Consider the following 26,765-nt stretch of genomic DNA (forward strand, 5'->3'; position numbering starts at 1 on the left):
CCAAGAACTGTCAACTCGGCAGAATTCTACCGTTACAACAAGAAGATCCTTCACAGGTCCATTCCCACGACAGTCGGGTCTAAGTAACCGGAACGATCTTGGACGTTTATCCCCCCAAGAACTGTCAACTCGGCAGAATTCTGCCGTTACAACAACATCGTCCTTCACAAGTCCGTTCCCACGACAGTTAGATCTAAAAAAATCGGATGACGCGGATTTTTATCCCCCAAGGACTGTCAGCTCGGCTCCAATCTTCGAATGTTTTCTGCCGCCACAGTAACAACAGCCCTCACAGACGGATTTCTTAGAGCATTAAAGGGTATAAACCTGAGAGCGAAAATAACAGTTATTGCATAATTTTTGACTTAAAAAATCAATTATGAAGGATGGGCCGGACATACACAACTGTGGACAAAAAATAATAAGACTTTTTAATTTAAATTTCGCGCAAAAACTTATTCGCCGAGACATTTTTTTCTATGTTGGTATGACTGTCAGTTATTATTATTTAACGGTCAGAGATCTTACCGACATCGTTGGAATATTTGAAAGATCAGTGAGAACAATTCTGATTCAGCCAATATCGTGCCGCATCCAGCAGATTCGCCTGAGTTAGCTACTCGTCACTTCTGGCTATTCAGAAACTCAAACTACCGCTGCGGGGAAATTGAAGACATTAAAMGAGTAGTGTTGAATAGTTTTGCCTTTTCAATTGATCAAAATATAACGATTATTTTGGAAGAAAACATTTTTAAATTGAAAAATATTTATTAAACTTGATTTTTTGAGCTGGTATTAACAGATCTATATCACATTTTTAATAGGTTAGTTTAAGTGCCAGCTACATGTCATACATAGCGTTCCGATCTGAACAATTTATTTTCTGTACGATTACGAATGCGGTAAAATCTTCAAATACATTCAATGTCGAACTACCATTATAACATTTCAAGAACCTCCTGCGGTTTCGGCAGAAAGCTCAACACAGCTCGCCTGAAATATTTAATTAGGCTACTACAACATAAAAACAAATTGCATATAGCTTTTTTCTATTACAGACAATGTCTTAAGTCGCCAACCCTCAAATTACCTGCATACCACAACCCAAGGGAGAACTTTTCAAGAAAGTACCAGAAGTAAAAAAAAAAAAATAAATAAAAGCAAAACTTTGAAAACAAAATATGAGTGCTTGCACAAGTTTACTGCCAAAATGTGCTGAAATTAAACCCAAGGGGAGCAAACACGAAAAAAAATTGCAAGTACCCAAAATCACTCAGGCTTTAGGAGTTAGGAAAAGCCAAAAAAAAAAAAATGAAGAGCAATGAAAGTCGACAGCATGAACTTAATATCCCAATGTCTGCGTTGAAAAACAACCACCACTTTATAAAGTGGAAACCAAAAAATATTCGAGGTATAAATATGTTGTGTTGTACAATTATATAAATGTGCAAACATATACATACGCACATGTCTACCATGTACCTCGCAGCTATGTAAGGAATTGTATACCTTTCCAAAATTTTCAAAAAAAAAAAAAAAAAAAAAAAAACAATAAAGTTTTATGACCACCAACTTGTGTCTCTGAGCCACTAAAATATTATTTGATGTTTTGTTGTAAAAAATACTTTTTGAATTCTTAAGCAAGCGTGCGCTCATAGACATGCCAAATATGTCTCCAATGGACAAATTTTTCGAAATAAGCATAGAATTATGGCAGGCGAAAACGGTGTTAACGCGAGGCAGATAGATTTCGTTATAGCATAAGCAACATATAAAATGTTATTTGGGACGAGGTATTGCGTACAACATTTATGCAAATGTATGGGTGTACATATTTCCAAAAAATATGGACCTTATGTAGTAGTGCTTTATATTGAAATATTTCCGACCACAAAACAGAAATTTAAATTTATTTAAATTTTCATAAATTAAAAAAAATATGACCACAAAAGAGCTCAAAATATGCAAGCAAAATAATAAAGCTTATAAATAACGCCCACATCAACATCTTAAAGGCCCCAAGCAAAAATATATACACAAAGCACGAAATAATTACATTACAATTTGCTTTATAGCCGGCAAGTTGGCAAACAAACAAATGAGACTGGCGTGACCCCAGCAGTGCGCACGTCCTAACCACACCACCATCCTACAAAGCATTCTGTGCCGTTAGCAAAACATGCACTGCACCATTTCGGGTTCATTTAAAATATCAAGTGCAATGGGCAATAACAACAAATGCGAATGGTGTATAGTAAGCTATAAAAAGGGCCACGTTCAACGTCCAATGTTTTCAACTTCCTTGCAGACCTACACGCAATAGTGCGGTGTACAGCGAAGAGACAGGGGGTAGGTACTTTGTGTATGTATAGTTTTTAATTTCATTTTCAAGCAAGAAAGAGAAAATGCAATATAATCGATTGTCCTTGAGGGAGAAGAACAAGGTATGCGGCGGACAGCTGGTGGTTGGTGGCCAACGAACGTGGAACGCATTGCAAGCATCGTGCGCGAATCAAGTACGGAAGACGAACCAGCTGACATGGAAATATGGTCGTATGTATGCAGTTATACTGTATCAAATTTATTGATTTTTCAATGTGGTAACAAAAATCATCTTCAAAAAATATACAAACTTTCAAAATTATAGTGCACACATATCCTGTTTTTTTTTTTTTTTTTTTTTTTTTTTTTTTTTTTTTTTTTTTTTTTTTTTTTTTTTTTTTTTTTTTTTTTTTTTTTTTTGTACATTAATAAGTAATATAAAGCATGTAATAAGATATATAAGCATGAAAGCTTCCTAACAATAGCATTTATTTGTAAATGCATCGCCTGACTGGCTCAGCCGCACCCAAACTGTCTGCTGCATGCTCCAGGTATACTTTGCATGCTACAGGCATTTGTCGTATGGCGAATATACCACAAAACTTTGAGGTTGTCGTTCATCCAGCGACAAGCGCATTATTTATGCTCATATATCTTAATAATTTTGTATGCATTCCCAATCAGCGCATTCTGAACCGCACCTCTAAAGTCTACTCCTTTGCACTGTTTTATTTGTATTCAGACAGATTATGCACTCACCTGCCATCACCGTATCGGTGAGATTGTATTTGGTGCCAGTTTTCGGAAAGTCTTTTAGCTTGCGATTCGTTAGTATTAGCTCGCCGCTTAGGTGTGCCTCCTCCAGGATGCGTTCCAGTGAACGCGCAAGCTGTGAATGTGCCATACTGCCCATACTGGCACTTAGTCCACCAATGCTTCCGCTGGTGCTGTGAAGGCGATTATAGACAGCCGCTGTTGCAGCCATCCTGGTTTAGTAGGTGTGGTTAAAAAAAAAAACGTATTAATGCTCTTTATTTCACTTTTATCTTATTTATGTATACTTCTTATTTTAGAACACAATTTAATTTTTTTATGATCACTTATGGCATTCTTTTTTCCACTATATTTCACATTAACAAATTGCAAATTAAACTAAGCATACAAAGCATTATGTTAGAATTTTCTCACACCTTTCTTTTTCACACAATCACACACTACTCCCCAAGATTTTCCTGTTGTGAAAAATCCGACGATTTTTCCGCGAACACAAATAATTTGAATCGAAATTCTAGCAACGAATGAAGCAAACGAAAAACCGACGTAAATAATAAACAGCGAACTAGCGTAGCCAGCCATTTGTTTACAACGCGTTGCCAATTAGATCTAAGAATATGGAAATGTAGAACAAACGATAATAATTTTTTCTGTTGGCAACGTGCAGAGAACGTATATATTATATATTATACGTTCTGTGCAACGTGTGAAATGCTTGTCGTATTTTAATTTTTATTTTGTTTATGTCCATTAAAAAAATTTTTCTATTTTATAAAAGTTAAAATCCCTTTAACAATGGTTTTCGAGATCAGAAAATTTTTTGAGTTCCTATAAGATTTAAAAAATATTCTTTCTGCTATTTTGCACGGTGGCAGCATTTATCTATACTGACGTGTTGCGGCTGTCAAAAGCAACTGATGGAGATGGTATTTTGATCTCTCATTAAACATTGGACGCTGTTCAAGATTTTTATAAAGTTCTATTATTCACTTTTGTAAATAGTATAACTATGTTCGCTTTACTGTATGAATAAAATGATTCGTAGGTAAAGAAAGTAGGAGCCTATAGGTTATTCAAGGACAAACCAGTGAGTATTAAGAAATACTTAAATTGTTACTTTATTTATCAATGTTCATTGCAGGTTATGTTCTTGTGCTTCCCAATACTCTCACACAAATATTAGAGATTGTCCATTCCAAATTACCACCGCCTGTTGATAGAAATAATCAAAGAAAGTGTGCCGGCATGTTTGTCTATTTGTACCAGCTGATGTGGCTTGTATTGCGTATACTTGTCAACGTATATGAAATATTACATTTTCTTTTTTTGCGGTTTCAAGCTATATTACTTTGGTCATATGACCAGCAGTACAATAGTTCGACGATAACCCGTCGCGACCGCGCATTTCTACAACGCTGCAAAACTGAACTAACCAAATTGCCTCGACATTTAAACATAATCATTGGCACTGATCCACTTGCGAGAGTAAATGAATCAGTTGTTGCACGCATTTTATCGTATGCACAAATAATTGGTATTGACTGTGTCAGTTTATATGATGTCCGTAGTGAATTAAATGGACAGATTTTAAAAGAAAACTTGTGCAAGTCAAGCAAATCGTATTGGAATGAATTGCAGCATAACCACTTCGAATGGGGATTGGATGTTTATATACCAGAGACAAAGGATCTGGAAACAAATGGATGCATGGCGAATGGTGTACACAGTGAAAATGGCAACGCTTGTAATGGGGATGTATATCAAAAGAAAGCGCCGGCATATTTAAAAGTGAGTTGATATAATGTATGCGCTAAAGCAAAGGCAAAGTAGAAGTTTCCCAACGAGTCATAGCGTTATATGCGCCTTATCAGTAAAAAGCTAACACTATGTTATGAATTTGAAATAGCACACCTTATCACTATTTTTTAAATGAAAATTGTATAGACAATTGATTTGATATTGCGCGTGGATCGTTGTGACACATTGACAATTATAATTTTCTCGTGTTTTTCATCAATTAGTTAGTAATCCATATTTTTGCGTTTTATTGCAGATTTACAACATTAGCGACGTAGACAACCAATCGCTGATAGCAAAGATTTGTCGTGAACTGTTCCAACAACGAGAAAGCGCCAAAGTGCAAAGTTTATTAGCTGATCGCAAACAACTCGAACAACACATTAGTGATGAATTGGCTAAGCATATACAATGGAATTGTGTAGATCCCGAATTGAGCATAATATTCAACAGAGACATCTGCACTTTCGGTATGCTCCCTTGGCAAACACGATTTACCGAATTCCACACCTTTGAGACTGGTCGCTATGTGAACGCAGAAAGTTTCGTTAAATTGCTATATAAATATTCAAAATGTGAACAGCGTTGGGGGAAATAGGTATTTAAAATAGAGAAATATTTCTGCAAGGGCTTTAACTGGGATGRGGGTAAATCAATTATAAAACGTATAGAAAATATGTGTGCAATATTTCAATAACAGTATGTATGCGTATTCTAATTTGATTTGATTGTGCACACGTTTTCATATTATACAAAGAATATTTAGTATTTATGTAAATTACATTTTAATACATACAGTTTATTCTTCTGTTTATGAGCTAAGTTAAATGTCTAGAAACAAATTGAAACACATTTTTGTCAAGGTGCAAAAAAAAATTCCTTCGAAATAGAGTTATGTATTTTTTATGGAAAAGAAATGGATTGCGTGCCGAATATGTATTTGTAAAATACATGCGTATGTAATGTATGTGAATATGTCTTTGATTGGTTTGGGATTAATGGAATTTTAACAAAGAAATTACTAATTCAGCAGAGAGACTCAGTAAAATTGAGTTTATTTTTTAAATTAAATATCAGATCTGTTTTGAAACTGCTCCATCGACATAACTGCAACGATTCAAAGTAGCGGATATAACAGTTTGAAAACTAATGTAAATGTTTTCCCCAAAATGTTTATACTGTCAACTTGTGTCACTCCAACTAACGACTTCGAATATAGTCGTTTAATTCTATGATTATATTAAGCTGCTCGCGTTGCTCCGAAATTAATACGAAATTATTTCATTTCCAAATAATTTTCGACGCCCAACCRTTCTTCGTTTCTTGCATTATTTTGATGGTCTCACTTAGCTGTTCTAGCCAACCGATGAATGCTTGTTGCATGTCGGCAAATTCTTGTGGCAATAATGGTAACTTGTTGGACAAATAATTTTGATAGTCACTCATGTCCGTTACACGTTCTTTGATATCCTCCACTTTTAAGCTAATAGCAGTTATGCTTTGTAAAATACTGTTGACGAAGATTTCATTCCGATCGCGCATTAGCCGTAGGAAATCTCTGCTGTCGTTGATCTCGCCATTCGTAATGGAAATTTGACGCCACAAAAAACTAATTTCATTTTTAATGGTGGCGCTGAGATTTGTCACCATTTCAAGTTGAGTGCTTGTCATGTTTTGGTGAATTGTGTCGAAATGTGTCTTCAGCAAATCAAGCAACTGCGTTTGCTCTGGTTGTTTATCAGTTACTAAATCGCTGGTGCTTGCCTCCGTATTCATGACTTGTCTGCGTGGCTTTGAGTCGCTATTGCACCTGCTTAAAGTTTCAAAACTATCATTTACCTTATTGTAAGTGTTAATCATTTCGCTATGGAATTCCTGCATTGAAATTTCGTAGTTGTTGAGCTTTTTCGTAATTTYCTCGGCATCGGAATGTAGACTCTGTTCGACTTCTTGAAGACCCGACGTGACTTCAGTATGTGCTAAAAATAATAAACAAATAAGTGACTAAATTTATTACATTTTCGCATCGCTATAATCTCCGAACAATGGATCACTACAGCATATATGTAGCTGTCATGCTGACCGATCAAAATCAAGTTGAAGATCTTTTTTTTTACATTTTTATGCTATAAGATTAGCACCTGTGAAGGGTATTATAGCTTCGGTGCAATCGAAGTTATCGTTTTTTTTCTTGTTTAACTTACATTTCTGTAACATATTTTGCACATTGGTGTTCATATCATGTAGAAGGTTGTGTGTTTCGTTAGTCAACTCGTGTAAAAATATCTTGACGGCATCTGTGAGACCGTTTTGTGACGAAGGCTGCGCACAAGGCTGTTGAGTTTGTGACGCTAGCTCCTCGGGTTTCACAAGCATTTTGCTATCGAACACGGGATACTTCAGCAGCTGTTGCACGGTTGGTCTTGTCAGGTTGTAGTTAATGTTACTGTAAAATGGCCTTGACAGGTTGTAGTTAATGCTGCTGTAAAGCTCTTCATTTGATTTCCTTTTATCATTTAAGTGAATATCTGGCACTGATTTTTGCTTTTCATACCAATCAATATTGTAAGACTCTTTGTTGCTTGGCTTTCTCAAGTCGTTCGAGTTATCCAACAATTTTTCCACGTTCCAGGACAATTTCGTCAATTGCTCGAGTAGCCGTTGATTGGTTTTGTCTTGTTCCGTAAAGAATGTTTCAATGCGGTTTYTTAATCGTTCTTCTTGCTATGTTAGTTATGGTAGTGTATAGGAAAATAAAAATTTTGTTAATAGGCAAGTGGAGAAAATAGTACAAATTATAAAAACAAAAATCATAAAAGTTTGAATCAGAGAAAGCAGATAAATTAACAAAAATTGAAGGGAAAMTAATTTGCTGACGATCTCTATTCGAGAAGGGGAAGTAAAGGGGCGATGTTGATTTTTAAAAGTTTTTATATCTGTTTTAGGCAAACTTTTTCTATTTCATCTATCCGTTATTTCGTAGTAATAGCTATAAAAAAGCAAAAAATAATTAATGCAAAAGATTAAAWGAAAACACAAACAACTTTTTTATTTAAAATTTTCACATAAATTTGGGGTAATATGACAAATGTGTATATACAAAAATTATAGATCTTTTCATTACCTACCACATTACCATATATCGTTTTTCTATACGACCCTTGGTTTTTGTTAGTGGTAAAACGTTTTTAAAACTTAAAAAATCAATCACGCCACTTCCCTTCCTCTTGACGACATCAAAAGCACATACATTATTTTTTCTTCCTTTTTTGTGGTTTTATTTTTCTTTTGCAATTAGTTTGATCATAATATGATTTTTTTTGTTTTTACTTTGAAAAATATCTATTTTGGTCTATAAATCATATAAATATTGAGCTTACGCTTACTTACCGCTTTTAAGTGAAAGTCAGTATCGCTAAAACGCTGATCGAAATGTGTTTGTGAACCATATAGACGTTCGAGGTTAAGTTGTCCTCTTTGTAGAGACGTTAGAGCTTTCTTAATTACTTCACCAAGCGCTCTTTCGCGATGTTCATGACGCTCCAATTTATTGTCTAATAGATTGAGGGCATAACTTAGTGAATTTAGTGAACGTACGCTTTCGCCTGTATATTCTTGTCTGAAATTTTCAGAATATATAATATTATATGTATATACACATACTATATAAATAAACCGAGTTATACATACGTTACTTGAGCCGGCGATAGTTTCAAAAATCCCAAGCCCAGCAAACAGAAAAATAGAAAACGGATCACTTGATACATTGTTGCTGTAAATAAATAAAAAAAATTATGAAAATTTTATGAATATAAGCCTATATATTACTATTCACATCACAATTGTGAAAATTGTGTAAGTACATCCKTCGGAAAAGTGACCAAAAAAGGTATATTATAATTGTGAACCCGAAAACACTTTATTTGCCTAAAGYCAGCTCACTAACTTTTTTGCTGTATTGTATTAAATGGATGTTTATTCCGCAGTAGTTATAGGTGCATTGAATTTAAGCGGCCTTTTTAAATCTATATCACTTCTCTTGCTTAGAGTGCGCTGAAACTTCGGTAAGTGTACATATGTGTGTGTACTTATCACCGTGTTGCGCTTTCAATCAAAACATTTCGCTGTAATTCAATGCTTATCTTATTACAAAAATCAGTAATCTATAGTATAATATTTACTAATCACTATTTACAGAATAGGATGTAGCTAACTCAAACGCCTTACCAGAGAATAATTTTTAAGTCGACAGTCAACAAGTTGCTGAAATAATTTTATGAAAAAACACTGCGCGCAACAATAATAAACACAAATATTCATATTTAAGGCGTCCATAACACCATCAGCGACCTTACCAGCTGATCGATCATTACCAATCCTTGCAAGGAAAGTATTTTTATTTGTTGAGATATCTTCTCAACATTTTGCATGGACTATTTAACTAAGCCAACGCGACAATCWGCAATCGGATCACTATAGCATATAACTGGCGTAAAAATTGTCCAATCAAAATCAGAAAAAAGATTTCTATACTCTTTTATGTTAATAAATACCAGGTAATTCAACAAGTTTTGTCGTCTGATAAGAAAACCATAATTTTATGATTCAAAATATACTTTGTTATTCAGTATAATCTCCTTGAACATTAATACACTTGCTCCAACGATCCTCCGAGAGTCCGGAAGGTCTGCAAAATAGGTTTCAACTGGCGTTATGACCTCTTCATTTAATGAAAAACGCTTGCCACGCATTAATTTTTTGAGTTCTGTAAATAAATGGAAGTAGCTGGGGGCAAAATCTGATGAATGCGGTGGATGCTCCAACAATTCGAACTTTTATGCATGGATTTTAGGCATTGTCAAAATGCGCTTGTGACACAGTGCATTGTCCTGAAGAAAAAAGGTCTCTTCTTCTGCAAACCGGGTCTTTTTCACGATTTTTTTCCTACAGCTGAACTAAAAGGTTGCAATAGTATTCGGAATTAATTGTTTTACCAGTTGGCAAGTAATCTACAAACAAAATTCCTCTCGCATCCGATTTCCGGACACGAACTCGTTTCGAAACCGAATAATTAGGTCTACACCACCCTTTAGACTCTTGTTTTGTTTTAGGAGCATGAAGATAGACTMAAGTCTCATCCATAGTGAAGAGTTGATGCACAAAATCCACATTATCATTTTTAAAAAACTCCAAGTGATGCTGAGAAAGTCACATTCGAATGTGTTTTTGTTCCTTTGTTAGCGAATGCGGCACCCATGGTGCACACAGCTTTCTAAAACTCAAAATTTCACTTAAAATATGACTCACACTGCCTAATGAGATMTGTAGCGCCTCAACTAAATCTCTCTTAGTCAATCGACWATTTTCCAAAACCATATCCTGTATTTTGGCTATGATTTCTGGTGTTGATGCTCTTTTTGAACGTCCTTCACGTATATCGTCTTCAAGGCTTRTACAACCTTTSAGCAACCCATCTTTCTACAGTTCYAATTGTATGGGAACAATCATTCTACACTTTTAACATTCGTTCATGAATTTCTTTTKGTGCTACACATTTCAAAAATAAGAATTTTATCAATGCTCGATATTAAATTTTTTCCATTGTAAAAAAATACTGTGACCCGGCGATACTAAATGGCCTGTAAACAAAGAATGAATTCACAGATTGAAATGAAACCTCATATATGTTCATATGAAGAGTGTACCAACAAAACAAAAACAAATTTGGRCTAGTAGCAACACCTTCCCTTATCGAACGACAAAATTTATTGCAGGTATTATAGCTTGAAAAGTTTGGCCGTAGAGGAGCAGCAACATAGTTGATTCCCTGCTATCCCACAAAATGCATAGCAAAGCAAAAGATTAAAATGAACTGCCTTGCCGACAGCAACGAAACGTTTAACCAACTACCCGAAACTGCAAAAAAAGAATTTTCATGGAAACTACACGAAAGTTGCAACTTATTAACCTTAAACAATGAAAAATAGCACGTTCACAATAGTCACGTAGTTTTGTGAACTAAAATACTCACAGGAATTTTAACGGAAATCTCTCATACTCAAACTTTCGACCGTTAGAAGCGGGTGTTCCCCTGGGAAGCGTGTAAGTGCTAATGCTTTATTTGYTTTTTACCACTCAGATCTCAACTGACCGACATTTTGTGGACATTTCAACCTCARTGCCTCCTTGACGAGTGCAGACAGCAGTCAGTGCAATTACTAAATGACTCCCTCTGGCATTAAATTAAATGACTCCCTCTGGTCTCCCCAATAGAATAGAGGTCTTCCTCTACTTCTGCTTCCCCCGGCGGGTACTTCATCGAATACTCTCAGAGCTRGAGTGTTTTCATCCATACGGACAACATGACCTAGACAGCGTAATCGCTCTCTCTCTTAATTTGCCAAATTATGTCAATGTCATCGTATATCTCGTGGTATTCGCCGTTGCCTATGCGCAAAGGACCATAAATCTTCTGTAGAACTTTTCTCTCGAAAACTCGCAACKTCGACTCATTAAAYGTTGTCAGTAGTACATGCCTCTGCASCATATAGCAGGACGAGATGATGGGTGACTTCTAGAGTTTGGTCTTTGTTCGTCGAGAGAGGACTTTACATCTCAATTGCCTACTTAGTCCAAAGCGACACCTGTTGGCAAGAAGTGATTCTGTGTTGGATTTCAATGCTGATATTGTTATAGTTATAAATGTTCATTCCAAGATAGACAAAATTATCTACAACTTCAAAGTTGCTCACATAAAGTGAGTTTCAAAACTAATATGTGAGCCAAATCGCATATGCGACAACAGAATTAAAAAAAAAAATTTTTTTTTTGCATTTTCTTTAAGTGTAATATCTTAAAAATATTCTCTGAAAATTTCACGTTGATCCGATAATTAGTTTTTGAGTTATTCGACAAATAACAAAGAGAGCTGGGGCACTTCAAAACGCTAGTGTGAAATTTCAAACGCATTTTTCTCAAAACTACGTTTTTTGAACTGGTGACCTGACTGGTCACGTGACAATGAACCAATTGATTTTTTCCCAAAAATTTAGAAAATATTTTCCTCAGGCCGTCATTGTGCTAATTTTTGAAAAAATAAAAAATCCTTCGATTAAGACCAGGATTATCTATTTATAAAACTAATTTTTTTTTGTCCGGTTGATTTTAAATGAATCTCCGTGGAATTATGGTTGTCACCACAAGTACCYGTTTTTGGAACTGGGTCAACACAAACAACTATAACTTTGGAAATTAATTTTTTTTTCTTTTGAAATTTTCGTTTCTTCAAGTCAAAACATTTTATAGTAATACCATATTACTACTTTTGTAAAATAAAAATACTGAAAATTGTCATTTTTTCGTGCCTCTGACTACCCTTAACCCCTTAAGGCCTTGGTCTCGGAAGAATTCTATGTCATACTTTGAACTGAGTGTCTCTTTGCCTTTCGCCGAATCGCTCTAAAAAGAGATCGCTAAAAAGAACTCTTCCTTAGAAAAATTCTTGTAATATCCACTCATTCGAGATGCATATATGCTTAAAATCTGAATTCTCGACTCTGAATTGTCTTTTACATACACATAAGTCYATAAATAGACGGCGTCAGTAGAAAGGAGTAAAACAACCAGCTCACGATTTCCAGTCTTAGAGCAAGTATCCTCTTGGTAGCCAAAACATCCCTCCCCAGTGTTGTTCGCTGGGTTTGGGATCAATTTGCTACCACATAAATGACGTCAAATCGTTTTTAATATTTTATTATGTAATACATTCAATAAAGAAAGTCAGAACTAAGGGTTATAWCTTATAAATAACGGATTATAGTCAAAATTTGTATTCTTAGGATTGCTTGTTAACAGTAAWTTTTTGTTCTTCAATGAATTAATGACGGGTGATGTGGATGAATAGATTAATTTATACAAGATATATCGCTTATTTAACTTTTCTTTTATCAACTAAGTGAGCTTGAAATAATTATGTTGCATAAATAATTAAAAGGTTTCAATCCATTCATTGCGTTGTGACAGCRGCATGACGTTTATTCAGTAAATTCAATTCTGTTTCGTATTCATTTTTGGCAATATTATGCGGTCCGGGACCCGAAGGAGGCAGTTTCTCTTGCATCACATGGAAGGTATTKCGCAGCTGCTCTAACGAATCGGCGAGYCCCTGTTTGATGGCACCGAATTCCTGTGACATCACCGACAATTTGCCCAACAGATAATTCAAATTTGTATCCATATCCARCATGCGGTCCTTGATATCCTCCACCTTATTGCCCATAGTAGCCATGCTGAGGAATGTGCTATTGACAAAGACCTCATTACGTCCTTGCATTAGGGTCAGTAAATCTCTATTTTCGCTAATCTCGCCATTCATAATGGAAATTTGCCGCCAAACGTGACTGATTTCCGTTTCAATTGTGGAGCTAAGATTTTGCATTGTCTCCAGCTGAGTGTTGATGACATTCTCGTCGACGGCGTCGAAACGTGTCTTCAGCAAATCGACAATCTCCTCACGTTGCTTGTCAATTATATCGTTGATCTTTTGTACTGTCTGCAAAGTGCCGAATTCGACTTTACGTTGTGTGTCCAAGACATACTCCGAGTTTGCCATGAGAATATTATTGAATTTGCTGAAAATTTCAAGTCCCTCATTTAACTGACTGTAGCTGGTRTTCATTTCGTCGTAGAATTTCTGTAGTAATTCAGCCTGCGTATTGACGCCGACCAAAATTTTGCCAGCATCAGTCTGTAGGTTCTGTTCGGTTTCTTTAATGAGTGATGCAGTTTCCGCTTGAGCTACGAAATGAAATAAAAATCAATATAGTTAGAGGCAGCAATAAAAGGGAATGAAAGACATATACAKAAGAGACTTACCTTTTTCTGCGCTGCTCTGCGTACTGGCCTTCACATTCTCCAGAGCGCTGAGTGTTTCGTTCGCCAATCCATGTATAAACTCTTTGTCTGCATTTGTGAGACCGTCTTGTGGCTTAGGTTGCGCACGCAACTCTTCTATACCTGTCGCCAGTTCATCGAATTTCACAAAYACTTTGTTCTCGAACTCCGAGTTGTCCACCGGCTCGGGCACGGGTGCTGGCGTTACGACACTATAACTAACCAATTTRTCTTCAATTTTAGTTAACATTTCTGCTGTGGACGGCACACTCTTGAATGCCACTTCGGTCTGTTCCATCATATCYTTTGAGGTGTCCAATAGTTTTTCCACATTCGTAGACAATTTCGCGATTTGCTCGAGYATCTKTTGATTGATTTTCTCCTGTTCCTTTATGAATTCGGGTGATACGGCTGGAGCCTGGACAATTGGCGCTGGTGCTGGCATCATTGCGGGCACCGGTGGTCGCTTGTAGCACTCGTCATTCTCACGCATCCATTTGAATATGTGTTCGAGCGCCTCGCCGAGTTTCTCGGTCTGCACGTTGTATTTTTCCTCTTGCTACATGCCATATAGTAAATATTTTATCATGCAAATAATATAGTTAGTAGAGTTTAGTGTTTTTTTTACCGTTATCAAGAGCGTTTCAATTTGACTGACGCGCTCATCTAAACGTGCGAATATACCGTTTAGTGGTTCAAGACTCTTTTGTCCTTTTTGTAGCGTCTGCAGAGCTCGTTTAATTAACTCGCCAAGCGCTCTTTCGCGATGCTCGTGACGCTCCAATTTATTGTCTAATTGATTATAGGAATAAACTAGTGACTGCATGGTTCCGCGTATGTCATCTCGTCTGTAATTGGYGGTTGTTAAATAAGCATAACCTAAATGCAGGGCCTTAAAATTAAATGGCCAGAAAGTTAAATGAAGCATTTTTGGATGAAGTGTTATGGATGTAAATGAAATATTCGTAGTCTAAATCGCTTAGGCTCATCCAGTTTTATGTGGTTAGATCACGCGACTGTACGCCATCATTAAAAGTTGAAGTATTTTGAACCTTTAGAATTATGTAGATGTCTCATGATAGTACGACAAATGGAGCATCTTACAAGTTTTTAAACGATTCCTATGAAAAAAGCCACCGGTATCGGGGACTCAATTCTTGGACGTCGAATTTTGATCAGTGATAACCGTGTACGCCGGACCGATCGCTTTGACAGACCACCGATCAAACGTGCRCTAGACTGCTGACATAAGAGACATCTGAAATAAAACCGTTAAGCGTCTTATTGAGCTTGAAATATTGGGCATGAGCCCATAGCGCCGGTGTGTGCCACTTTTTCTAACTTCGGACAATAAGCGCAGTCCTGAACGACTTCACAACTGTGTTTGACGCTTTYAAGCGCAAGCTGAAGTTGCTGCGTCGTTTCGTGTGATCTTCGACAAAACATGTATTTGTCTGGAATTTGTTCGCAGACGAATTCATAATAAACACTTTACACTTTTATTTTATTAAAGCACAGTGAGTTCTGCCCGTCTCGATACCACTTTTCGAACTGATTCTGCGAGAACACAGGCCTAAATATCGMGCACTCCTTCTTTGCTCTAAATGTAACTAAGGGTTCCTGCCTATCTTCTCCCTCAGTTCGCGGAATACGATCAGTCGTTAAAGGTACCCCCCAGGTGGTTTTATCTACTTCTATGAACATTAGTGATGAATAAACTGCTAGGGAACTTGGAAGGCAAAGCCCCCAATATAATGGTATATGCGGACGAATTTCCAAAAAGRTGTCCACAGACCATTAGCTGTATCGTGATCACCATTCTCAATACAGTCCAAAAATGGACATCGCAAGCGGATTTGGGGTAGAACCCGGAGAAAAGGAATTTGCTGGTGTTCACAAGAAAACACAAAATTTCTTCTATAAATGGGACACATCTACCTCTCGAGAAGGAATCACAACGTGTAAGAAAGAAGAAAGGCCACCAATTCTGCTCTATGGTGCAGTAGTATGGTGGACAGACGCACGGAAATTCACCTATCGGAAGCCAGTGGAAATGCTTCAGAGGCTCGCCATCGAGAGCTTTAAGAAAAACTCCAACGGCGGCTCTCGAACTCCTATTAAACCTGCCACCTATAGTATATAACTCTTCGCTGAAAACTTCGCGGAAAAATCGCCGGGACGACTWCTGGCTGCAGGAGAATTTACATATAGAACGTTCGGGCAAAGCTCGGTTGGTAATGGCAGTTAGGCAAACACCGACTACATTACTTCACTTTTCAACTCTTAAACATGGAAAACGATGCCTGACGTAAAAAGCGTCTATACTGATGGYTCGAAAATGAACGATGGAGTTGGTGCGAGATTACACCGTCCAGAGTTAGACATAAGGCAACCTTTTAGTTGCCGAACCACTGCAGAATATTTCAAGCTGAGGCCTTTGCTATTGGGAAAGCCACGGAGCTGGCYTMYAAAGCACYTGCAGGCAATTCCAGAGTCAACATCTACGTAGACAACCAAGAAGYAGTCAAAGCAGTAATTTCGTATCGCATGTCGGCCAGATGCRTCTTGAGAAGCATTGGAAACTGTTGCCAGAAGTAAGAAATTTCACTTTTACTGGTTACCAGGCCACTAATTTCGAGGGCAATAAAATAGTGGACGATATTCTTATTTTAGCAAGGAAATTGAATGTTTCGTTTTATACTGAATGGTCAATCAATTTTTTTATAAAATAAATACTGGAAATAAAATTTTCGGTGATTTTTGGAGCTGCCCTAATGTTAGACCCGCACCAAACACATATGTACATATGAACAGATCTCGCGGAATTTCTAAGAAAATGTCAAAAAACTTCCGCTTTGATTAATTAGTTGGGCGKTGAGTGGCAAGTCCATTTGCATACACATTTCCCAGAAACTTCCACTCTGAAGCGCCAGGCAACTGAAACAATTCAGCGAACCATAAATTTAGGATATCATAGATGATKCCAGATTTATGGTGTCTTTGACGCTTACAAGTGAAGCATAAATAAAAAAGTCGTGCACGGCTTGGCCACACAATGTACGCTCTATGACTCGTTTGGCCCCAGCGGGCAATGCTGAGTAAATATTTACATAGAATGCAGCATGGGTGTGTATGCCCTACCTCTATAACATTGCGCGCTGCTTTTGTTTACATTTAATGGCACCCACAATTCGAATGCAAATGACGAGAAGATGGCACTCCGTCAAATCTTCGCTGGCGGTGCCCTTAATCTCCATRCGCTCAACGCACAAGCGGGCTAGAAGAAAGCATAGACAAAATATCGCTGCCATATAAATCATCCAGGAAGTGCAACAAAGTGCTCAGGGTCAAAGCATTGATGGTATGCTTTATTGCGCCGCATCGCTGCTGCGTCTATTGGTGGRCATRTCGCATGTCGATCAACGTTCGACGGCAATTCAGATGGCATTGCGTAATTTAGTTAGAAATGCACATTACTTCAATTCCAAAAATAAATAAATAAGTATTTTTTTTTTTTGTATTTTTTTTCTGGCGGTGATTGTGTGTGGCTGCTGCAATAGCATGAAGTTCCGCTACAAATATGCCGCAGTTCGGCTTGTGCACGAACTCCTCATGAATTCATGCGATTGTATCAATGCTTAGGCTTCTATTTATACTTGGGACTCTTGCAAGCTCTTGGTACTTAGAAGTTAGGCGATAAGACGCTGCACAACGCAAATAGCGCGTCTATTTTTGGTGCCACTGACATGCAGATTAATGAGCTGCATTCGAGACACAATTTCCAGCGGAGTGCTGCTGAGTGAGTGCTCGCTCATTAAGACAGTGTGGGCATTTCTTTGTATCCCCCTTATAATGAGTTTGTCTTTAATGGATTTTCCTTACGACGCATGTGAAGTGTGTTTTCACATTACTATTTCATCTCAAATTGGCGCCGTCTATTTATGGACTCACTTATGTATAAGTAACAGACAATTCAGAGTTGAGAAATTGCATTTCAAGCATAAACTATATGCATCTCGAATTAGTTGATATTAAAAGAATTGTTTTAAGGAACAGTCTTTTCTTTTAAGCGATTTGGCAAAATGCAGAGCGACACTTAAGTCTTAAGTATGATATAGAATTTTTCGAGAACAAGATCTTAAGTAACTTAGTAATACGACAAAGAGTTCTTCAAGGCTGAAGTCTGGACCGATTTTACACTTGTTGTCGCATTCGCGACTTGGCTCACATATCAGTGTTGAARCACATAGCTTTGAAGTCGTAGATAATTTCTTTTATCTTGGAACCAGCATTAATAACAACAACAATATTAGTCTTGAAATCCAATGCAGAATCGCTTCTTGCCAAGTGGTGCTACTTTGGACTGCGTAGGCAATTGAAAAATAAAGTCCTCTCGCGACGAGCAAAGACTATATGGTGCTGAGGCATGGACGATGACAACACCTGGTGAGTCGGCGATACGAATGTAAGGGAAAGGTTTTGCTGAAGATTTATGGTTTCATTTATGGTCTGATTTATGGTCGTACAGCTCATCAGTACGAGATATACGGCGATATTGACGTACACAATTTGTCYGGAAAGTAAGAGGATTGATTTTATTCCGTCGCGAGTGTACTTCGGAGCGTGCGCGCACCGACTGGATTCGGAAGAGCGYGTTCCTAGCTAACGAACGAGCGGTGATCTCCGAGCACCTTGAGAGTCAGGATAAACATTTCCGCGCAACGTGTTCTGTGGGTTGCAAATGTTGCTTTAGCAAGAAGTGGTGTGTTTCGGTGTCACCAAGCCTTTTAGACGGCCGGGAAGAGGTCGCTGAGGAATGAGCAAATCCAAATTGAAAACAATGCTTGTTGTCTTTTTTGTCCACCTGAAAGTTTTCAAAGAATTGTAACGACTGGTTCAATACATTCTTTTAAATCGACTTAGTCCTATTACTTTCAGGACAAACCTTGTAGTTCAGCGAATCAATTTCAGCTTTGAAAGGTTGCTATACAGCTGCTATGGATGTATTGAACTGATTTCATTAAGATATATCGGAAATTGCTTATTTTTTTCTATAAAGCCAGCCACAGTTCTGAGCTTCTCATATTCGACACTTTCGTACTTAAAAGGTAGTATATTTCTATTTCGACTACTTTTGRGATTTACCATATATTAGAGGCACAAAGTGGATTTGTAACACCTAAGGTTACGATCAAAGTTTAAACCCCGTTCTTTTGTTATAAAAATGATATATGAATTTTAACTGATAAATAACCTACATATACAGGTTTGGCAGTCTGACGTACTCCCTTCCAAAGTAACAATCACTATATGATCGTGATGAGATAAGGTTTTAATACATAATAGAGAATAGATACCAATTAGCAAAAAAATCTGTACTCACGATAATTCGGCTTGCGCTGTATACAATAAGCTCACGGTGACCAGACTTAGAAACACTGCAGCAATTAGGCGACGCATTGCTGTAGATTTTGCGATGTGCGCGTCAAGGGAAGAATTCTGTATTTAAAGTTGAAGCTGAGTGCTTGTGCAGTGGATCTCCTGCAAAGGAAAGAAGAAAAACAAAAACAAAAAAAGAAACAATTATGCATTAGTAGATATTGAGAATAATTGTGGGTATTGGTATTGGTTGAATATGGTCTTGGTTAGTTGGCGATTCGAATCAAGARCATTGCAGCATTATTGCGTGCAACAAATGTGCTGGTGCTCTACGCAACAGCTGCAGTGGCAATTCAACAGCTATCGGATGCTATAATTTGCAGTTTCACTTAATTATGAAAAAAACACGCATTTGACTTCCTTTCGAAATCGAATTGAATTGAATGGAATTCACTTGAARTGAAGTGAAGTGCAGTGAAGATAATTAAGTGCATAGCTAAGTGCATAGATATATAAGTATGTATATAAATATATRTATTAACCATGTGATCAGTTCATTGAAGTGTCTAATAAAGTTAGAACTAAGGACGATACAGAAACAAATATCTATAAGTAACATATTTGACTATTTTTTCGTGGTTTTAAAACTCTCAGCAGACTACGTATTCTGAAAAATAGCAGCCGAAAAGCATTCTAATGACTCGAGGTGTTTTCCTGGCTTGCATAATTATTAAAAATCTAGAACCATTCGCTTAAGAAATCTTTAAACTTAAAATAATTATTATTAGCCGTCTTCGTTTCGCCACTATTCTGCTCGCTCTGCTTGTTCYCTATGCAATACAGAGGTGTAGAGTATTTGTGTCAGTCAAAGCGGTGGAACTGCTTGATATTCAATCAATTTGATTTGCATTTATAACAATTGTATGCTCGATTTGTCCCTCTACGTAGTCCGTTAAATCAAAGGGAGACAAAATTTCTTAATGTATTTTGCTAATATATAGCTCCAGTAGGAGGAGTGGTATATTTGAAGAGACCGTCATCAAATTAGCGCCCTTTCAGCGAACTAACCGAACCTTCGTCTTCAAATGAATGTCTACCAGGTTAAATGGTTAGTCTTAGACCGAAATATACAAGTATTTAGTTCCTTCAATAAATTTCTCTGAATGRCCTTAGATGACTTACGATTGGATCGTTCACTAAGTAGCTTCCTTTTACAGCGAAATTCGATTTTTTATTGTGTAAAATCTGTTATGAAATTATATACTCTCCATTTTGATCTAATACCCTTTGCCATCTTTTGGGCAAGAGTTTGAWTCCACGCTCATAAAATGTTTCATCCCTGAAGGCAAACAACTGATCTAAGAGCTTGTTGACGTCCTGAATTGAGGTAAAGGTTCACCTAGCGAAAAAATTTTGCAGAGACTTGAACAAGCAATAGCCCAAAGGTGCTTAGTCTAAATAATATGTTAGATGTGGTAGCATATTCCATTAGTTCCATTAGTACTTCAAAAGCTTTGGCTTGTCATCAAACTTGGACTTTTTTTAGCTAGTGAAACATTACACCTTTTCTATTGATCAATTCGAGCTATCGTGCCATTGTCAGACAATAGCTCAAAATAAACGATCCCTTCGAAACCCCACCAAATAGACAATAATCACCTGTTTTGGTGATTGGGTTTACGAGTTGCAAAAAGTTGATTTTTTTTTTTGTTGTGTTATTAATTTCGTCAACATCTCTAGAATACTTTGCTAAATTTTTAAATTGATCCGAGTAATAGTGTCAGAGATACGGCCATGACATCTTGTGCGCTCCAGGCTAGCTACGCTAAGTACGCCGTCTTTAAAGACGTTTTTATCGAAACTGCGTTTTTGAAGTCGGTTGGCAAGATTTTTCGAGAGCTACTCGAGCGATCTTCATGAAATTTTACACAGGTTTTGAGATGCAGTTCTTAAAGAATTGAAGGATTTTTTTTTTTTATTTTAATTTTTTTTTTCAAAAAAGCATTCTGATTTTTTAACGTTCCTTGCTTATAAGACGCAGACCAAAGCTGATCAGTTGATACACAAATGGAGAATTTATTTTARCAGTTTTATACAAGAATAATAAACAGTTGCTTACATTTTCGTTAATCTCAATAACTAGAGCAACTGCAATTATTGTCTGCAATAAATTACCAGTGACGGCCAGCATTTTATAAATATTTAGATTACGCACTTCTTTCACATGCAAGTATTGAATGAACGTTTTCTTTAAAATTTTACACATTGCATTCGAACTTGCATACAAAATTAAATAAACAAAAATCCTTGCGGAATATTTCAACTATGCTTTTTTTTTTTGTTTTTTTGCTTAAAATTCCAGTATTTCAACAATAAAATATTGTTTGTAACATGTATGTATGTATGTAAAGTAATATACATATTTTGCTTTCGTGATGTGTAAACCTTCATTAAAAAAATATGTTTTAATGACGGATAAATGAATTAACCTCAAAACGAAATTATTTATGCAGCCAAAGGCAAATTGGATTATGTTATAAACATTAAATTTTATCAAAGATATGTACGTACATATGTATGTCGGAAACAACTTACAACATGATTTGAAATTTCAGAAAATTGCAGTAGTTGGATAATAGTCTTTGTTCTCTATGTAATGCAAAAATATGTGCATATTACAAATATATATGTATGTAAGTATGAGGGCAGTTTGAAATGTCAGTTCTGCTCTTGTCAAATGCTATATGCTAGCATACTAATTTGAAGCAAACTATTCGACTTAGCATGAGTTTTATAGCTATGAAAAAAATCAAGCACGAAAAATAGGTAAAAGGTGATTCATTTCGATCTTCCCTACTTTTTAGAGAAAAAACACAGAAACTTCACATGTAATGGATTATTATCATTCGAAAGAACATTCATCCCATGGTCCATCCTTTGAGTTCAATTTTCAATGACTCGTTCCAACATTTCGACTRGTAACTGGTGAATGACACGCGTGATTTTTTGCACTAAGACCTAAATCCAAGCGGAATTGTGCCCGTGTTCTTTAGACATTACATATACCCACAGRAAAAAGTCTAACCATGTGATATCACACGATCTTGGTATCCAATCACTGGTCCAAAGCATGGAAATTATCTGCACACCGAAGTRTTCTCTAAATAAATCCATTGACTGATGCGATGTGTGGAAAATGGCGTCGTCTTGTTCAAACCAAATGTCTCCGAGACCACGAACTTCAATTTTAGGCATCAAATAGTCSGTTAATATGACGCAATAACGGTCGCCATTGAAGGTTACGTTCTTACCGGCATCATTTTTGAAGAACCGACCAGAGACCCTTTATTTCACCGGCCCACAAACCATATCAAACCGTTGTTTTTCTGTATGAAGAGGCAGCTCGTGAATATCTTCAGGTTGCTCCTCATCAAAAATGTGGCAACTATGATTGCTTACATACTCATTGAACCAGAAATGAGTCTTATGGTTGAACAAAATTTGGCTCGAAACCGTCGGATCTTCTTGGAACTTTTCAATAGGCCACAGAGCGAAGCGATGCCGCTTGGTAAGGTCGAGTGGCTTCAGTTCTTGCACAAGCTGTATTTTACATATATGGTTTAAATTTTAGATCTCGACGTAAAATGCGCCAAGTCGTTCCATTAGTCTGTACGAAATGCTGCAAACGGCACCTATTCGACTCTCCAAGGTCTTCGTGTACAACCTAAGCTACGACTGCTATATTTTCTTTACTGCCTGCTGGACGTGATCTATTCGATCGAATATTATTCAATAATGAATGTCTGGTCTCAAGATGGGTGATCATGTTGCGAATAGTGCGCTCAGTAGGCGGATTTTGTTGACCATAAGTTGAACGAGGCACGCGCAACACATTCTTTACAGAACGTGAATCTTCGTAATAAAGTTGAACGATTAGTAAACGTTATTCAGGTGTCTTGCCTTACAATAATGAGCAAAAGTAACATGACAGCTTGGTACGATTCGCGCGTGATCTGTCAAAAAAGGCTATTAGAAAAAAGTACCTCTACTTGGATCACCCGTGGTGTTATCAACAAATCTTAGATTGAACACAAAACTAATAAAGAAAACTAACTATCGTTAAAGCACACATAAACTCATATACTTTCGCCTTTGATTCGCCATTTATCGAGCGCTTTGTTCATCATTGTATTCATCCTTTTATCAGAAAATGTAATTTTCGAGCAGCAATAAAACTAGCGAGTTTTTGTTTTCCAAGGCTCTCTATAACTAGGCTTTACTCGTAAGACTAAGCTTTTATTAGAGATGTTTGTTCGATTTGACAATATCTTGGATCAGCGATTATCAGTTATAGGAATTGCATGATGTGGTTGTAACTGAAGTCTKCAAAACTAGTTTTATAAAATCGTTCAAAATAGAAGTTGAGTACCGTATAAGACCTGTGAAGAAGCTTTTAATGTAATGTAATAACCCTGAATAAAATATGGATACATAACAGTACACCAAACACCTTAGTGATAGTTAAAGCATTAGACGTTTTGTATGAAAAAGGTAGCAAGCATTTTGAATTCATTCACAGTAMCAGAAGAGATTTGACATGAAGAAAGTGTTGTTTCAAACAATGGAAAAAATTCTTAGCATACGTTTCTTTGAAAAAGTCACTGCATAATTGTGGCTTCCTCGTAAATTTGTACATTTTGGTTTTTTTTTTTTAGTTTGAGTTAGCAGTTTTTTTTTGCATCTCTTTAAACTTATTTTTACTCACACACGAACAAAGTGTTTCAAATACGCAATTTAGATATTACAAAGCAGCGTTGCATCATCACTTTTTTTGTTTTTGTATTATTTTAATTTTATGACCACACAAATGGTGCTCCAGTTCCCAGCGTTAAAATGCATTTTGGTTTCTCTTTGTTTTTTTCTTTCTTTTATATCTTTAATTTTTGCTAAATTGGGTCAATGAACTTTTGGCAAATTCTATTCTTGATTTTATGATTTTCTATCCAATTTGTCATCGATTTCCGGAAAAATCAAGTTATTTTAGCTGTGATAAAGAGGGATAAAAACTAACTAAAAAATATATATCCATAAATATGCCTTTAAATCATCAGTGGAGGACTAGTGTTTTTTAGAGCCTTCAGAGATCGCGTGTAACTAAAAAAATATATTTTTTCCTTCAAAATGTTTGCTGTATTTTCTTAAAGTTATCGTTTCCGTTTAAGATCGTTTAAATTTTAAAACAATCGATACAAAATTTTTTTTATGTAAGGTACACACAATTAACGCACTCCTTGCCATAGAAAAATATACATAAGTCCTGTGTTCGATCTTATAAGTGAGCAAGCGCCTAGCGATCAATACAAATTTGCACAGGCGTTTAATTTTTGTTCCCACAAAACTTGTGTTTCCCAAATGAATAAAAAGCAAAAAAAAAAAAAAAAAAAAAAAAACAACAATCAAAAAAAAAAAAAAAAAAAAAAAAAAGCGCTTCATGGAGCATGGACGCCGATAAGGCAATGACCTGTTAGAATCCCTACCAATGAGAGTCTAGCCAACAAAGAGCTTACTAACGAGTGATCCAAGTTGAGGTACTTTTTTCAATCGCTCTTTTTTGACTGATCACGTGTGAGCCATGTCAAGCTGTCATGTTATTTTTGTTCGGTATTGCTTGACATTTCATCCTGGAAAACTTGACGTTTGAACAACGTTTACAAATTGATCAACTTTGTTACGAAATTTCACGTTCTGTAAAGAATTTGTTTTGCGCGCTTCGCTCAACTTATGGTCAACATAGTGGTGCTACTGAGCGGACTATTGACAAAACCATCACCGATCTTCAGATGTAAACCCTCAAAATTGCCATATTTGGGACGAAGAACAACCTGAAGAAATTCAAGAGCTGCCATTTCATACAGAAAAAAATGTTTTTTGTGTATCGCAGTATTGCGACATGACAACCAAGTATTTGATGGCTAAAATTTAAGCTCGTGATCTTGGCGACATTTTGTTTCAACAAGACGGCGCAACTTTCCACACACCCCATTAATCAATGGATTTATTGAGAGAACACTTCAGTGAGCAGATAATTTCACGTTTTGGGCCGGTCCATTAGCCACCAAGATCGTGTGATATTACACCCTTAAACTTTTTCCTGTGGGGATGTGTAAAATCCGAAACCTGTGAGGACAATTTCGCTTCAATTCAGGCCTTGGAACAAAACATCACGCATGTCATTCGCCAATTACCAATCGAAATGCTCGAAGAAGTCATCGAAAATTGGACTCAACGGATGGGCCAACTGAGACGTAGCCGCAACCAACACTTGAAAGAGATAATCTTCAAAAAATGTTCTTTCGAGTGATAATAAACATTATCCATTAAATTTGAGGTTTCTGTAATTTTTCTTATAAAAAAAAAGTGGGGAACCTGGAAATGCATCAACCTTTATATGTTTTTCAATTATGTTTATGAGAAAATTTAAAATTGAAAATAATTTGAAATTCCTTAAGTTGTAAACACATGGCATTAAAAATATTTTTTATACAAGTTATCAGCCAGACTTGTCGTCGTTTTATGAATAGAAAATTGTTGGCTTAAAGCTACCAACAAACATTGCTTTTAATCATGTAATAATATTAAATAATTAAGTTGAACYAACTATTTGCATAAACAGCTAAATTTGCGGCGTAAAAGTATTCAATATTGTTTTATTTGGTTTTGTTTTTTTCAACAAATGATTAGTTTATACAACAATTTAATCAGTTCTAATGAGAGGCGAAAGAAAATTCAATCAACTATGGATGGAGCTGGAGCTCTAATCTAAGTACGGCATTATTTGTTTTCTTTTGTATTTTTTCCGTTGTATATATGTATATATTTCAACATATAAGTATGTATAKATGTTTATGTGTATGTAAGCTTAGTTTCATTGTATGAGCGTCTGTATGTAAGTCAAAGCATTTTATAACAATTTAATGCTTATCACTTAGGATTTTGCATATACACACATACATGTGAATATTTATTTGTATACAGTATTTAAATGGGGCAAAAGGTTGATAAATTATGATTTCATGCGGTAGAGAATGTTTTGATGTTTTGCGGCCAGCGACAAATTGTTTTCATTATTGCAAAAAAAGCGTGCATTTTACAATATATCATGTTTTTTTTTATAGTTTTAATTGATAAATGTAGAAAGCAGCGATTAAATATATTGATTTAGCTTTTTTAGAGGGATTAAATTGTGAAATTGTAATAAATTATGTAAATTATTACAAAACACATTTTATTGGGTAGTCGAAAAAGTCTTTTCGTATTTTGTCAATAGATGTCGTTGCAGTCGTATATCTCCAGTGCTCACATTGTGTCATATCATACATTTTTAAAAAGGGGAAGATTTTAAGCTTCAATAACAAAATTAAATTCAAGGAAGTTGAAAAAAAGTTACAGCTGTTCAAAAATTAGTGAAAATAATGAAGAAATTCACTATATTTTGAAATTTTCGTAATAAAATTTGTGAAGTTTACGGAAGTGATGCTGTACTCGTATCAGTTCGCGTAGCACAACTATGGTTCGCTCGCTTGCGTTCTGGAAATTTCGAT

At 36.2% G+C, this 26,765-nt stretch overlaps 4 protein-coding genes across 10 annotated transcripts in view; 1 reads left to right on the forward strand and 3 right to left on the reverse strand.

Annotated features, from left to right (window-relative positions):
* The window catches only part of LOC108972342, a 46,812-nt gene extending 43,163 nt beyond the window's left edge, over positions 1-3,649 (reverse strand). Inside the window, exons 1-2 of one of the 2 annotated variants that reach the window (XM_018938878.1) lie at positions 3,513-3,649; positions 3,082-3,308 (exon numbers count right to left, since the gene is read on the reverse strand). In XM_018938878.1, coding sequence (XP_018794423.1) covers positions 3,082-3,307 — 226 coding nt within the window. In that variant the 5' untranslated portion in view covers position 3,308; positions 3,513-3,649. Of the gene's footprint in view, positions 1-3,081 lie in introns of both variants that reach the window. The other variant, XM_018938879.1, reaches the window with a different exon arrangement.
* Positions 3,650-4,003: 354 nt separating this feature from the next.
* On the forward strand, positions 4,004-5,866 carry LOC108972349 (dehydrodolichyl diphosphate synthase complex subunit NUS1). The gene is made up of 3 exons (XM_018938890.1): positions 4,004-4,183; positions 4,238-4,884; positions 5,150-5,866. The coding sequence occupies exons 2-3, from the start codon at positions 4,342-4,344 to the stop codon at positions 5,489-5,491; spliced, it is 885 nt and encodes a 294-aa protein (XP_018794435.1). The 5' UTR covers positions 4,004-4,183; positions 4,238-4,341; the 3' UTR covers positions 5,492-5,866.
* Positions 5,662-8,914, reverse strand: LOC108972345. 4 transcript variants are annotated; one of them, XR_001993627.1, is made up of 6 exons: positions 8,722-8,898; positions 8,584-8,665; positions 8,284-8,512; positions 7,098-7,617; positions 6,114-6,872; positions 5,662-6,083 (listed from the first exon to the last, which is right to left on the reverse strand). XR_001993627.1 is itself a non-coding variant. In XM_018938887.1 (5 exons), exons 2-5 carry the CDS (start codon positions 8,658-8,660, stop codon positions 6,175-6,177), a joined length of 1,524 nt encoding a protein of 507 aa, XP_018794432.1. In that variant the 5' UTR covers positions 8,661-8,665; positions 8,840-8,914; the 3' UTR covers positions 5,662-6,174. The 4 variants fall into 4 exon arrangements, 3 of the variants coding, with proteins under 3 accessions (XP_018794432.1, XP_018794431.1, XP_018794430.1); XM_018938887.1 differs by having other exon boundaries at positions 5,662-6,872; positions 8,840-8,914; XM_018938886.1 differs by having other exon boundaries at positions 5,662-6,872; positions 8,729-8,898.
* Positions 8,915-12,893: 3,979 nt separating this feature from the next.
* The window catches only part of LOC108972344, a 22,996-nt gene continuing 9,124 nt past the window's right edge, over positions 12,894-26,765 (reverse strand). For all 3 annotated transcript variants that reach the window (XM_018938884.1, XM_018938882.1, XM_018938883.1), the window contains exons 2-5: positions 19,169-19,326; positions 14,414-14,633; positions 13,768-14,344; positions 12,894-13,689 (exon numbers count right to left, since the gene is read on the reverse strand). In XM_018938884.1, the coding sequence (XP_018794429.1) occupies positions 12,899-13,689; positions 13,768-14,344; positions 14,414-14,633; positions 19,169-19,245 (1,665 nt within the window). In that variant the 5' untranslated portion in view covers positions 19,246-19,326 and the 3' untranslated portion in view covers positions 12,894-12,898. The remainder of the gene's footprint in view (positions 13,690-13,767; positions 14,345-14,413; positions 14,634-19,168; positions 19,327-26,765) is intronic.

Source organism: Bactrocera latifrons, unplaced genomic scaffold (genome assembly GCF_001853355.1).
Source record: "Bactrocera latifrons isolate USDA-ARS-PBARC rearing strain unplaced genomic scaffold, ASM185335v1 scaffold_397, whole genome shotgun sequence".
NCBI lineage: Eukaryota > Metazoa > Arthropoda > Insecta > Diptera > Tephritidae > Bactrocera > Bactrocera latifrons.

What these genes read in the sequence shown, in the direction of transcription:
- LOC108972349 (XM_018938890.1), top strand. Translation starts at nt 4,342, where the DNA reads ATGTTTGTCTATTTGTACCAGCTGATGTGGCTTGTATTGCGTATACTT. An exon ending in AAGCGCCGGCATATTTAAAA is followed by an intron (nt 4,885 to 5,149) that starts GTGAGTTGATAT and finishes GTTTTATTGCAG; the next exon opens with ATTTACAACATTAGCGACGT.